The sequence below is a fragment of the Ipomoea triloba genome, chromosome 15 (genome assembly GCF_003576645.1).
Source record: "Ipomoea triloba cultivar NCNSP0323 chromosome 15, ASM357664v1".
Classification (NCBI taxonomy): Eukaryota; Viridiplantae; Streptophyta; class Magnoliopsida; order Solanales; family Convolvulaceae; genus Ipomoea; species Ipomoea triloba.
This window is the reverse complement of record NC_044930.1, coordinates 923,292-936,824: the sequence shown is the minus strand read 5'-3', so window position 1 is coordinate 936,824 and position 13,533 is coordinate 923,292. Positions and strand designations below refer to the sequence as shown.

The 13,533-nt window shown below is 35.4% G+C and overlaps 3 protein-coding genes and 1 long non-coding RNA gene across 7 annotated transcripts; 1 reads left to right on the top strand and 3 right to left on the bottom strand.

Moving 5' to 3' along the window:
• Positions 1 to 834: 834 nt before the first annotated feature.
• Positions 835 to 2,708, bottom strand: LOC116007025 (alpha carbonic anhydrase 1, chloroplastic-like). Its single transcript, XM_031247587.1, has 6 exons — positions 2,515 to 2,708; positions 2,134 to 2,369; positions 1,946 to 2,052; positions 1,623 to 1,725; positions 1,226 to 1,411; positions 835 to 1,103 (listed from the first exon to the last, which is right to left on the bottom strand). Exons 1-6 carry the CDS (start codon positions 2,594 to 2,596, stop codon positions 981 to 983), a joined length of 837 nt encoding a protein of 278 aa, XP_031103447.1. The 5' UTR covers positions 2,597 to 2,708; the 3' UTR covers positions 835 to 980.
• Positions 2,649 to 9,532, bottom strand: LOC116007026. 3 transcript variants are annotated; one of them, XM_031247590.1, is made up of 5 exons: positions 8,724 to 9,532; positions 3,896 to 3,981; positions 3,728 to 3,789; positions 3,107 to 3,188; positions 2,649 to 2,721 (listed from the first exon to the last, which is right to left on the bottom strand). In XM_031247590.1, the coding sequence occupies exons 1-5, from the start codon at positions 8,724 to 8,726 to the stop codon at positions 2,700 to 2,702; spliced, it is 255 nt and encodes an 84-aa protein (XP_031103450.1). In that variant the 5' UTR covers positions 8,727 to 9,532; the 3' UTR covers positions 2,649 to 2,699. The 3 variants fall into 3 exon arrangements, with proteins under 3 accessions (XP_031103450.1, XP_031103448.1, XP_031103449.1); XM_031247588.1 differs by lacking the exon at positions 8,724 to 9,532 and having other exon boundaries at positions 3,896 to 4,099; XM_031247589.1 differs by lacking the exon at positions 8,724 to 9,532 and having other exon boundaries at positions 3,107 to 3,185; positions 3,896 to 4,099.
• A 99-nt stretch (positions 9,533 to 9,631) lies between these two features.
• LOC116007024 (myb-related protein 1-like) lies at positions 9,632 to 12,274 on the top strand. Of its 2 annotated transcripts, none has more exons than XM_031247585.1 (7): positions 9,632 to 9,782; positions 9,865 to 9,957; positions 10,167 to 10,243; positions 10,502 to 10,559; positions 10,634 to 10,730; positions 10,824 to 10,893; positions 11,148 to 12,274. In XM_031247585.1, the coding sequence occupies exons 2-7, from the start codon at positions 9,873 to 9,875 to the stop codon at positions 11,880 to 11,882; spliced, it is 1,122 nt and encodes a 373-aa protein (XP_031103445.1). In that variant the 5' UTR covers positions 9,632 to 9,782; positions 9,865 to 9,872; the 3' UTR covers positions 11,883 to 12,274. The 2 variants fall into 2 exon arrangements, with proteins under 2 accessions (XP_031103445.1, XP_031103444.1); XM_031247584.1 differs by having other exon boundaries at positions 9,865 to 10,080.
• Positions 12,275 to 12,735: 461 nt separating this feature from the next.
• LOC116007027 lies at positions 12,736 to 13,315 on the bottom strand. The gene is made up of 2 exons (XR_004095194.1): positions 13,186 to 13,315; positions 12,736 to 12,765 (listed from the first exon to the last, which is right to left on the bottom strand). It is a non-coding gene; the product is annotated as an uncharacterized LOC116007027 (long non-coding RNA).
• Positions 13,316 to 13,533: the final 218 nt, after the last annotated feature.

The following is a 13,533-nucleotide window of genomic DNA, read 5'->3' as shown; positions in this document are numbered from 1 at the left end:
TTTAAAATGGTAAAATAAAGAAATTCAATAATAATAATAATAATAATTTCTTTAGATGTAACTCAGAGTTTCCACTATTGAACACAATGAATAATTTCCTCGCTGAATTGTAAGTATATCTCTATTGGGTTGCCCAAGTAGTTTATAGCTCTTCAGCCAAATTTGGACAAAAGGCCATAGTCGATATTCCCATGGTCATGGGCTCATGGCTATAATATAACCTTTTTATTTTATATTTTTATGAATGGAGTAGTATGTATTTAATAGAGTTGGTGTTAGAGTGAGAGTGATTAATGTAAGTAGGTAATAGTTTAATCAAGTTGTGCAAGAGTAGTTTTCTAAATTCCTAATTTTCTAACGCGAATTAAATCAACAAGGAAAAGTCACATAGAGATTGCTAAATTGTAATAATAAAAATTTGACAACAAACAATACAGTGCATGAAAAATAACATCCCCTAAAATTCGCTTGTTACATGTTGGGCTGATCGAATTGTTGTAACAAATTAGCCACCAACAAAGGTTGATTGTTGTAATTTGACCATTAACAACTCACTTTAAATCTTTGTGTTCCCCTTCTAGCTTCAATCTCATTATTTGCTTTGTATTTCATGCTTCAATTATTCCAAGCATCACTAGCAAGTATATTCATAAAGCCACAAACCTTTCACTACTATACACACTTAAGTAGCCAATTACTAAATATTTTGATTGAAGTTTAATTCCATAAATTTTAGACACACTCATATATTTCCTAGTTTATCCTATCGGACTATCTATATGTTGTTGAAAAATAACCAAATAAAGGCTGAGAAATAAAATCATATAATAAGAATTTGATAAGAACTCAATTTAAGCTTGATTCTTATTCTAAAAATGACTTCTAAACACACACATATATTGAAAGTGGAAAAAAAGAGCAAATCATGTTTATTTGCGTATATTATATCCCAATTAACTTTAAGATGATCAATAATGCTATTAACGCTCATAGAACTCAACATGTCGTCCATCCAGGGGCTGGATTGGCCTTGAATTCCTCTTACATGTCGAATCCAATGGAGCTCTTAGAGCTACAACTTGTTCTCTTGATACTGAATGAATCTTCTCATATAATTTTTTTTTTCCAAAAAATAAAAATAAATAAAATCAGCAAATAAAAATAAAAGACAGAAATTAAACTAAGAGTAAAAGTGTATCTATGTTGAAGAGTAATCTTGGTATACCTTGCCAATGACGGTCCATATAATATCTTCAGTGCATGGAGGGGTAGTGAGGGAGCCAACATATCTGTAATACTTATGGCTATGGGAAAATTTGACCAATTCATGAGTGTTCAGATTTCCTAGAGAAATTCGAGGTTTCTCTTGTCTTAATAACTCCCTAGGCAGTTCAGTCAGTTGCTTTTGGATCTTTAAAAAAAAAAAAAAAAGACTAAGCATCATGCATGAATGTTCATATAAAATTTTTAATGAAATTTCATATAATTTCATCGTCAGATTAAATTTCAATATCAAAGTGATAGCTAGTTTGAATTGATCGAAATGTATTCCATATTGCCACTCACCTACTCCATAATGTTATAGTCAAAGGGCTATTTGAGTAAGCCAATAATGAATTTACCTTAGCAAGAAGGGGATCAGGATGGCCTAATTTGAGGAGGACTGCCAATACCGCCACGCTGTTATCAGGAGCAATGTGAACCAGGTGAAGCTCAGCTGCAAAGCTACAATTTTGTAATTAATTAGTTTATTCAGATTTTGTAGAAGACATAGGACCTAAGAATTGAAGGGAATCTTTGCTTCCTTAGAAATATGTGCATAGTCTAGGACCTCGTAACGCTAATGCTATAAGTATGAAACTCCTTATAAAAGATTCTAAAATTAATTCTCTTATAGGTAAAGAGAAATATGTGTGCATAAGCCATAAGGGAAAAAGGGTATTACTGAAATCCATCAATCTGGTGCTCAGAAGGGGCATGCCAGTGCATTTGCTTCAGTCTGTAGATCTTCCCTTCCAAAACCAAAGCTCCTGCATCTTCACCATAACTTATCTGCATTTATCATGATAATATTAATGAATCAGTACAAAATTCTGCAACTGATTGCAAACTGTGTAACATGCTTTTCATTACCCCAACATTAAACCCATTGTCCATCAAAGTAGCATTGACAGACCGACTATATTTCATCTCCAGAGGCTTCAACTTCTTGTTAATGATAGCTTTGTGGCGGAGGATGTTGATTGGGGACTGTGATTTCCCATTGGAGCATGCTGAGAATGCAGGGTTTAAGGCTCCCCACCGGGCCGGGCCCGTTGTGCCTGAGTAGCTGAAGTTGAGTGCCATGCCGTGGTGGTGGTAGTGTTCCCCTGCAAATTTCAAAGAAATTCATTTAACCCCAAAGTTACTAATTTACTAAACAAACATCTGAACTTAGTCAAATTGCATGTATTATGTATAAACTTTGATCAACTATACATTTTTAGGGAGAAATGATATGGGAAGAGAGCATACCATGAAGAACTGAGGCTGCAGGTGCAAAGGGATTGAATATGGTGAGAAATGCAGAGACTGCAAGGACAAAAAACTTGGCCATTTCTATGGAATCCTAAGCTCTTCCTCCTCTTTGGAGAAATATGATTTCAACTTTCCTGTTTTTCTTTTTCCTGTTCGATCTGGCTTTATGCTTTGTATATAGTTCACATGCAGATAACTTTATGTCTGCACTAATAATATATATAGTTGCTGACAAGTGACAATCCAAAGTCTGCTAAAATGAGCAATATTTTGTGAAACTTTCTAACTGTAGCTTTGTCTTCGTCTCTCTATACACAGCTCTCATAATTTTCCCTATTGTAATATTATATTGCTTATATATATATATTTTTTGGATAAATTATATTGCTTATATATTAAGGTAGAAATAAGCATTTTTTTACTTTCGTTTTGGAAGATAACATATACACACACACCCAACAAATTGGAAGGTTGAATACTCTCAAGTTTCAAATAATAAAATTAATACAAGTTACACTCATAAATATACAAAATAAGAATTAAACAGTCTGAAAGGGGTGGTTAAGTGAATGGAACATGATTCTTGTACCTGAAAGTTACGAATTCAATTCTTGCCAACACCTTCTTGACGAACTTGTTGTACAGTGTCTTTTTAATGCTATAAGTTTCTTCTTCACAAAAGGGAAAAAAAAAATTAAACTTAAAAAATTAAACTTTAATGTCTCTATCTCAATTTTAACTAATAGGCTAAAGCTTATTTGACAAATACAAGTATACAAAGTGGGATGCGCAAGGATTCCACTTACAGCAGACCACATAAATGCAACAAAAATATATTTGTATGTAATTGATTGAAATATATGAGTTAGTACATATAATGGAGGACGGTTGAATTAATTATGTGAATTTGAACTTGTTTTGTCATGAATTTTATAATTTTGTGATATCAATATTTTATATAAAATATCTTGAATTCATTTCTATTTTTTTAAATATACCAAAAATTTGAATTTGCATTTTGTAATTGTGAAAGTATCGTACACCATACTAAGTATTAGGCATAACATGATGATTTTGTAGGTAATAGTAAGGAGTTAAGACTCTTTAGCAAAACACATTACATTAAATTCAAATCCTTTTATACAAATGAAAGAGTTTTGCTTCTTAACTTATCTCTTATTATATTTTACTTGATGTGACATTCTAGTACCTCTTGATTCGTTGTGCCAAATGGGATGGAATAATGTTCTAGGCATGAGCTTTTGTTTAATTCTGCAGCATCCAGAAATCACAAGATTAGAACAATTAAGGTTAGTATATGAATTTAATAAGATAAGATAAGATGAATGGACAACCACATGGATGGATGACAATTGACCTGTGAAAATTGCGGGCTGCACCATTATGTTTGCAGAAACCACAATGGCACAATGAACAGTGTTGGATGCAGAGCTCACCAACTTCCTGTGATGTAAAAATCCAATAAAGAAAAAAGTTGTGGCACAGAGGAATAGATGAATCCATCTAGTATCTCGAAATCGACAGCAGAGTAGAGAAATGATGCAAAAATTTGACCCTGTGGGTTGCTCCATGGACCATATATTGATGTGACCTAGATGACCTAGATGAGATGAAACGCTGCCAACATAAAGAAATGACTCTTTCTATCAAAATTGTATGGAGTATCTAAGAAAAAAACTGTATCTCTAGATGATGAATGAAACCGTAACAACTACTCTATGGTGTACACTGAATAAACCTTGTTTCTGTATATTTTTTACCTCAATATTTATACAAAATAACGATTTTAGTCTCATAATCATCGTGCACTTTGCTTTTCTAAGGTGTGGGAATCATATCCCACCACCAAATCTCCAAGCTAATAAAGAGAACTACTTTTTAAAGCATGACAAAGTGGTGGGTGGCCATGCTTCTGGGGCCTCAGAACGTGAAATGCTCTGCAGCCCAGCTTCCACATAAGATGGATGGAGCTGAAGGTAGAAAACTTTTTTGTTTGGAGGTTTATAAGAGAGATAGAGATTCTTCACGGCAACCAACTTAAGTGGTTACAATCTTGGTTCCCTACAGTATGAGGATTCACCTGCTAATCTTACTGCCAAAAGTCCAAAACACAAAATTTTCAAAGCACAGAAATTTAGGATTTTCATGAAATTAAGCAGTCAGCAGCTCAGCACTAAAACTCAAGAGCATGTCGTTTCAAGATGGGAAGTACTTCCTAAGCCATGGATGGAAAAATTCCCTTTTTTTTATAACAAGAGAAACCACAGCCTTTTTGAGTGTGAATATATCTCACATTGTGGTCCTAGCCAGCAAAGAATCACAAGAAAGATTCATAACTGACCGGCTCAAATTAAGGGAACAAGGATTCAAACTCGTAACCTTGTGGTTACAAGCGTGGATCTCTTGCCATCTTGGTTGGAGTTACCCAACGTGGATCTCTTGCCAAACATGGATGCATTGGCCATTAGGGGTAAGTTGATAGGGTATCTCTTCCGAGCAAAAATTCCTATTTCATGGGGGTAAGTTGATGATTGGCTATTAGGCAAATCAATTCGCCCACTAACTGACTTAATGATTAATCATAAATTGAAACGTCTAACAAAAATTTCTCTATTGATGCATTATATAACAGTACTCTTTCAAAATAAGCATTATTCACATTAAAATTTCTGTTGCATCAAGAAACTGGGTAATGTAATGACTATGGAGTATAAATTTATGAAAGACAATCAAACATGATCTTATAATTAAACTGCTCAACTACTAGAAATTCTTGATTGATAAAACCACAAGCATATAGAAGGATCCAACAATATTAAATTCAAATGTGTTAATTTTCCAAAGTTAATGTGGAAGAGAGGAGGGTGGAGGCCGTGTAGAAGTTGGGAAAGGGGCTTGTGAGTTGTGAAAGTGCAACTGGGCAAAAACAAGAACAATCATGTCATCAGATAGTTGAGCAGCCTTGAAATTGGGTAGCAGGCTAGCAGAATAAGTGAAGGCCCAGTTTGAGTTTGGATTTAATCTGTATGAAAATCCAGATATGCAGAACTTTTAGATAACAAGAACTTGGGCTATATTTTTCTACCTTCCATTATTAACATAGCCCAGCACCTTCAGTTAGGCAAATTATGCTGTGGACCCAGGTCCACCTTGCAAGGTGGACCTGGGTCCAAAACTACGTCGTTTTTGTCTTTTTTTGTCTTTTTTTTTTTTTATAAATTAGTAAACATATTGCTGAATATAGAGTTGTCCAAAAATGTGTGAATGTAGAGGTTTTAAAGTGTGAATGTAGAGTATAGAAATCGTGAATGTAGATTTATGATTGTGTGAATGTAGAGTTGCCCAGAAATGTGTGAATGTGGAGGTTTCAAATTGTGAATATGGAGTATGGAAATCGTGAATGTAGAGTTATGCATGTGTGAATCTGTAATAGAGTTAAGAAGTTCTAACAACTTGTAACCCTGTAATGTGCGAATGTGGAGTTCTCAAGTTGTGAATATGGAGAATAGGACCTGTGAATATAGAGTTTTGAATGTGGGAATGCATAACAGTGGTAATATAGTTACTAAACATATAATCATGTAATGTGTGAATGTAGAGTTTACAAAGTATGAATGTAAAGTATAGTGTATGTGAATGTAGACCCAGGTCCACCTTGCAAGGTGGACCTGGGTCCACGGCATAACAACCCCTTCAGTTAGGCACACTTAGACAGGGACATCTCATATATATATATATATATATATATATATATATATTTATATTTATATTTATATTTATCGTCGTCATTATAAAATCAATTTAGTTTTGACCCAAATTGTATATATAAACTCTTACTCGGAAAAAAGGCTTGGCTCAGAGCTTTTTACCCAGCACACCCCTACAAGAGTAAATTTTCTTCGACCTTGCAATTGTATTAATAGTCTGCTTACCAAGTGTCTCAAGACATCCCATGCATTTATTTATTCATATGTTATTATTATTATTATCATGGGTACATAGTGGGTATTAAGATCCTTAAGGATAGATTGATTACATGCAGGTAAAGAAGCATCCAAACTGCATTAAGCAGCTTAAAGACAAAGGGAAGATGGGGAGGAAGCCATTTTCCGTGGCTGTGGGAAGAGAATAACTAAATTCTTGGGTTGGGAATGTGACCCCATGGCTTTAGTAAATATTCTCAAATTCCATTCCCAGAATATCTAACTTTTCTTTCTCTCTCCCTCCATTTTCTTTTTCTTTTTCTTTCTCTCCCCCAAGGAATATCATTCCGTGGTCATTTCTATCTCTGTGTTTTCTTCCTCAACCAATGGCTGCACTCAAGGTTAATAGTCCTAATGATTGAGCAGCATTGGGAAAGATGTTTTTCATGTGCAGTCCTTGAAAGTAGAATTAGATTAACATAAACGCATCATCCAGGAAATGAAAGTACATCAAAGAACAAATGGCCAGTGCATGCCCATGTCCACTTGATTAAAGTAGAGAATCTTTCTAAGTGCACTAGTAAAACAACTGAATTAAGATAGACCGGATGAGTAAAAGGAAGGAGTTGTGTGTACCGTACTTGCACCAGAGAGAGAGAGAGATAACAACAGCAGCAGCTATCTTTATGGTAACATCAAGAAAATGCAACTTAAGTACTTCTAATTGTACTGCTTTGGAAACAATCAAACCAAAATTAGAATGTGCTTATTCTATATTTATGGATTAGAGTGTTAAAAGAAAAGGCTAATCACAATACACATAACTAATCAAAACACATTATCATCACAAGGGAAAGGAAAGTGAAGATAATAACAAGACGGAAGGTAATGAATTTATCAGTAGAGAAAATTTTAAGGCTATTTGGTTACTTTTACACCGGGGGGCCTCATATATACAAATAAATTAAAGCATCATCAAGTCTTGGTCCCATCTACAAATTCCATCTCAGGAAACTATGTCCAACATTTGTTTATGTGATCAAAGAGAACCCTCATATTCATTATGGTTGAGATCTATGCACCAGCCCAGTTTAACAAAGTTTGAGGCATGGTATATTGTACCTCATCTGCATTTCATTCCTATCCACATGCCAGCAGAACAGTTGGAGAATCCTGCTTTCTGCACTTTATCTAAAGGTTGCTTAAGATTCCTCCAAGCTACATACAAAATATATATCCTATCGTATGTGAATCAATTCATCCTTCCAGAGAGAAAATTACAGAAGGAACAAATGTCCTTGAAGGAGTTGATCAGTTTAGCTCATTATTATATAGCAAGAGCAAATTGTATTTAAAAGTTAAATTCCTAAAAGAAGGGAAGGCCTAAAAGGTTTTAATCAATCTCCTAATGCTTCTTTTAGACACCAAAAAGCTGTCCTTAGATTAACATGCATTATTGCCTAGTTATGTTGGACATATTTGTTCATATGCAAACTTGCTCACCATAACTACACACAGTAACAAAAACACATTACTGTATGTTGGAAAGTGGTAACTCATTATAGCAGTTGCAGAACATATATTATTTTATATGCCATAGAATTATATTCTGTTCTTTCATGAATTTTTTTTTGTGAGAAGATGCATTATGTGGTTAAGTCTATCCGAAGAGAAAGGAATTCTAGATCACCAAAGCAACACGTATTTGCATATAGGCCCGACCTAAGCAACAAAAGAGCATAAAAGTATATATATAGGTAACCATGTATAGCAACGATTGAATGATTCATCCACAGTATTCAGCCAGGCAAATCAAGGCTCAACACAGGGGAAAGGCAAGTGGTGGCCTTCCAATTCTGAGTTGTCATGTTTTGCATTAGACACAAGAATGAAGCAAGTACAGTCCATCATTATTTATCCTTTTTGAAATGGTCCCAATGCTTTGGAGATGGCTGTCTTTTGCCATTTTAGAAGAATTGGAAAGATTTAGTTGAGAGCCCTCTTATCACTATTTTAGATCTGTCCAAACTGAATAAGTACCAAACTTACTAAAGGAGACGAAAAGGAATAAGTTCTGTATTCCATTCCTGGCCTTCAGACGAAGTCAGAAAAAGAATCCTGCCACTATTTTCATATTTATCTTCTCCTTTTATTAACTCATTATATTTGGTGATAGAATGTGACAGATAGAACACTAAAGATATTCAGAAAGTTCATTAGACAGATCATAGATATTGAAAGCAAGTTGGGGAGTTTATTTACCATGCATTACATCTGGAAGTCTAGAACTGAAGAACTAGTGTAGATAGCGACATGCATAAGCTTCTTGAAAGTGACGCACAAAGTAGCTTGCATTTTTCATGATCCTTCTGCAGGTGACTAAAACAAAGCTCCTTCATTTAACAAGAACACACTGATATCTGAAAGCAAACAAGATGAAAAGAAAATGGATAAAGAAAAATGATGAATAAAAGACTGAGTTTGGAGATAGCGATCTCTTTCTTTGCTCAGGGGAAACTATAGTCAAGCTAATATCATAAAGCATATAGCTATGGCACTGCAGACAGATAACTGCATCATACAGTGACCATTACCAACAACAATATGGTAATAATATTATAAATAAATTAAATTATAAAAAGAAGAAGAAATGCATCCCAGCTATAACTTGACAGAAATGAATTAATTCATTAATTATGCGCTTAAAACAAGTAAACAAGAGGGCCATCTCTCAAGGTACAAGATGCTTTAGTCAGCAGAATCATCCATAGAAAGGTGAAAATGGCTGTGAAGGTTTCAAGACATCATAGATAGTGGATTCCTCCATTCCCCATCAGAAATAATTCCTCTACTTGTTCGGAGAATAAGATTCTAAACTTTTCTTTGAGAGGAATATGTCTGCACAGGAGAAAGTCTATGGTGAATCTATTCTTGTACCCATTCTAAGGTGTTAGTGTTTCAGAAACTACAATAATGCATAGGAATTTAACTGCTGAGCGTCAGGGTCTGATAATATAAATATAACCTGCAAGCAAGGGTCCACAGGTTGTAAAACTGAAAGAACAAAATATCTTTTTGAGTCACTGTGAAGACTGGATTGACGTAGCTTGTGTTGTCCCTATCCAAGATTCCATACCTTACCTGACCAGTTCCTAAAGCACCCCCTCATTTCCTTATAAGACTTCCTTGAGCACAGCTTTGGAGTGTGGAGAACGGTGTAGACAAAAGCTCTATAAAAGTTTTCTCTGATCAAGTATCAAGACACGTTAGAATTCAAAGGGTGACAGCAAACTGCACCAAGCAATTTCAAATCCATTACAGGTACATAAAAACTATTTATAAATTGTCATGATACTTCAATTCCTCATAATGTGGAACTTACTTTGTAATTTTCAAATTAAAGACAGCAACATGTATCATCACCACCGCCAAGGGAAGAGCATGCACCCTTCCACAAATATGTTGATGCCACCTGAAAGGCATTTGTTCATGCAAGGTGAGAATGGCCATTGCGATTCAGGACTAGTCCTTTCAACTGATGCCAAGCCAAGATTGAAGTGGACACAAGACCTCCATGAGCGGTTTGTAGAAGCAGTTCACCAGCTTGGTGGAGCAGACAGTTAGTATATACAAACATGAATTTCAAAAAGAATCAGAAAAATTGCAGTTTGTTCAGCTAATTAAATTCAGCACTTCTTACTGCAGAAGCTACTCCAAAGTCAGTTTTGAAGCAAATGGGAATTCAAGGATTAACCTTATACCACTTAAAAAGTCACCTTCAGGTACATTCTCAATCACCCCCAATTTCAGCCTTGATTAGTTTACAAAAACTTGAGCTAGTAATTAATTCAACTTTTCCAAGCAAACAAGGATCTTGACTAAATGAATGATTTTTACTGTCTAGGGTAGTAACACCTTTGTTGTAATTCCTAAAGCCTCCTTTGATTTGTTTTCATGTAATAGTTGATGGTATAACTGGTAGAAGATACTTCTATGTGATAACAATAAAGCAAACTAACATTTTGTGCTTGAACTGACAGAAATACAGACTTAGTAAGAATCTCCATGGGCATGCAAATAGCGGTTCCAATAAAGCAAGTAAGTAATCCAATAACTTGAGTAATACATATATATGCTGACAGATTTTAATGAGAAAATATGAAACGATTCAGTGAGTTCAAGAATGGATGCAGTAACCGGATCAGACAAGATACCTGAGGCAAATGGTAATCATATGAACAGTGCAAACATCGGACCCCTAGCAAATACGTAAGCATGTTAAATAAATGAGAGCTTATTTTTTTATCCAATTCATTTCTCATTTCAACTGATGTTGATCTGGCCATGTTATCTTGTACCTAGAAACCTACCCATAAGCGAAGCGATACAAATACAAATTGAAGTTCAGAGAAGGCTACACGAGCAGCTTGAGGTAAAAGATTGTTTAAGAATTATTTATTTATCTCTAAAATAAGGGAAAATTGGTTTAATTTGGGTACAAAATTAGCACCAAATGAAAATTTTCATTTCATGTATAAAATATCGAACTGTTTCAGTAATAACCAACTTGGTTCCCCTCAAACCCTAGTCAATGTTGTAAAAAATTTGGTCTGCATATCTAGTTCAAGAGTCAATAAAGGATTCTTCTTAGATGCATTTAAATGATATCTACCTGGAATGACTTAGGTACAGCGACATTTACAGCTTAGGATAGAGGCCCAAGGAAAATACTTACAGGCAGTGCTTGAGAAAGCACAAGAGACTCTTGGAAGACAGGACTTGGGAAAAATGGGACTGGAGGCAGCCAAGGCTCAGCTATCAGAATTAGTATCTAAAGTATCCAACCAATGCCTAAACTCAGCATTTTCAGGGATAAAAGAACTTCCAGGCTTCTGTCAGCAACAAGCACAAGCAACACAGCCAACAGATTGTTCATTGGACAGCTGCTTGACGTCCAGTGAAGGTTCTTTGAGGGACCATGAGATGCGTAATAGCCAGATGGGCTTGAGATCTTTGAACTTTGGAGCACATATGGAGTCAACAGATCTCTACAATGAGACCAGGCTAAAACAGACTGAATTCAGATGGTGTGACGACATTTGGGAAAACAGGAAGTACCTGTCCAAAATGGATGAAGAAACAAAGAATAATGGCTTATCAGTGAGCACTGGACTTCAAGGAGGAAAATGGAATGGCAACAGCAATTATTCAGACAGAAGATTTACTGGAACAGATGCAGACGTCAAACTATTTGCTCAGGCTGTTGATAGAAGTGATACATCTAAACCAGAGAAGCAGAAGACATCACAAGAATATAAACTGCCTTATTTTGGCCCAAAATTGGACCTAAACACAGATGACAAAACAGATGTTGCTTCAAGCTGCAAGCAACTTGACTTAAATGGATTCAGTTGGAACTGAGCAACCTTGTGCCTACAAAGTATCGGACGGAGTTGAGTTAGCATATCCCAGGTACTTCAATTTGGGATCTCCTGTCTCAGAAAAGCTTGATTTGGTAAATCAAGCCTACTCTTCTCAACTGAGAGGAAGACAATAATGTATAACAGAAGCCCTTGAGCTCTAGAGTATAGCCATTAACACTGTTAGATTGGTGGTCTAAATTTATAATCAATAATTAGTTTTAGTTAAAAAGTTGTTCATGATGAAAACTCATTGAAGTTGGGTAAAAGGTATAAATCTACATCCATCAATTATATGCCAGTCAAATGAATTGTGAATTCACAACTTTGGAAATAGGAAACATTTTGAATGACAAGCTGGGGTATGTGTAGCATAATGATATTCCAGAACCATTTCATTCTATATTAATGAAATTTCTCTCCAAGTGGCAAGTATAGACTTCTTTGAAATGAAACTATCCTAATAACCTTCGTAAAAAAAATATGGCTGGAGAACACAGTTAAACTCGAAGACTTATATTTTCAGGTAAGAAATCCATTTCTGTAATTTTAACATTTCAACCTTTCTTCTTTATCCAAAGCTTAAACATCTCGAGGCACAAAATTTACCCCTTCACTTGCCTCCAGCCAAAATACGAATATCTACAGAGTGAATTTATACTTCCGCTAGTCATCAAAGAAATCGGTTGAATGCATACCAGTATTCCAATAACTCCAGTCCTAGTGTCTTAAACTGGGCAAATTCATATGCCATTTTACTGGAAACATAGTGCATTCAGCTAAGCAAAATTTCATCCTCCATAATGCTGATAGCTATCTGTGACTTGCCAAACGCTTCCTGGGAAACATTCTTCTTTTGCTGATAATGCATCAATAAAATCCAACTGCAAATCCATTCAGCAATCTATGAACTATAAATATTCAGTTATATGTGTGCTCTCTAACTTGACAAACACACTGCCAAAGAAAGCCAAAGCAACTTGATATTCAGAGGCCAATAAAACTTAAGAGTAATTTATTCAAACACAAGATAGCCAGAAACCAACGGTCTCAAACGTGACCAGCAAATAATCTAGCTCAATTCTCAAGTAATCATCACCGATCATAATCATCATATATTGCAGATTTGCAGCAGATCGAACGATAGAATCAAATTGAAGATATGTGTTCAACAGGTCTGAGGTTATCAAATTCGGCTGAGCTATAATCCGAATAGATCTTATATTCTTATCCCATTGATCGTAAAGTAAGTAACCATGCTCTATGTGTTCGCTCATGCATGCATATAATGCGTGATTGAATACCTTCTCGATGAGAGAACAAGGAAGTGATGCATCTCCAGTCGGCATCGCTGAAAATTGAGGCTTCGAAGATAGCTATGATTAGCTAACTTTTTCAATTTGCTCCATTTCGCGGCGGATTGAAGAAGGCGCTCAAACTTCATCGCTGAAGCGTAACTGTAACTGAAAACTAAAATAAAAATAAAAACAAACTCACAGTGTATGGGCCTGTGTTACGAGAGCCCACAGAAGAAATTTCCCTCTTTTGGGTTACAAAGCCCATTGGACTTTCATATATAACCTGCCCAGCCTACTGGGCCTATTCTAGTGGACACTAAAGCCCGTTTTCGTAAGGACAAATTATTTTGTGGA

Coding starts and splice junctions, on each gene's coding strand:
- LOC116007025 (XM_031247587.1), bottom strand. CDS start 2,596: ATGGCCAAGTTTTTTGTCCTTGCAGTCTCTGCATTTCTCACCATATTC. Junction 2,053..2,133: donor ACAATGGGTTTAATGTTGGG/GTAATGAAAAGC, acceptor TGATAAATGCAG/ATAAGTTATGGTGAAGATGC. Junction 1,726..1,945: donor CACCAGATTGATGGATTTCA/GTAATACCCTTT, acceptor ACAAAATTGTAG/CTTTGCAGCTGAGCTTCACC.
- LOC116007026 (XM_031247588.1), bottom strand. CDS start 4,041: ATGGATTCATCTATTCCTCTGTGCCACAACTTTTTTCTTTATTGGATT. Junction 3,790..3,895: donor GCAGCCCGCAATTTTCACAG/GTCAATTGTCAT, acceptor TGGATGCTGCAG/AATTAAACAAAAGCTCATGC. Junction 3,189..3,727: donor TTGGCACAACGAATCAAGAG/GTACTAGAATGT, acceptor CCTTTTGTGAAG/AAGAAACTTATAGCATTAAA.
- LOC116007024 (XM_031247584.1), top strand. CDS start 9,873: ATGTATCATCACCACCGCCAAGGGAAGAGCATGCACCCTTCCACAAAT. Junction 10,081..10,166: donor CCAGCTTGGTGGAGCAGACA/GTTAGTATATAC, acceptor TTCTTACTGCAG/AAGCTACTCCAAAGTCAGTT. Junction 10,894..11,147: donor GGCTACACGAGCAGCTTGAG/GTAAAAGATTGT, acceptor GGAATGACTTAG/GTACAGCGACATTTACAGCT.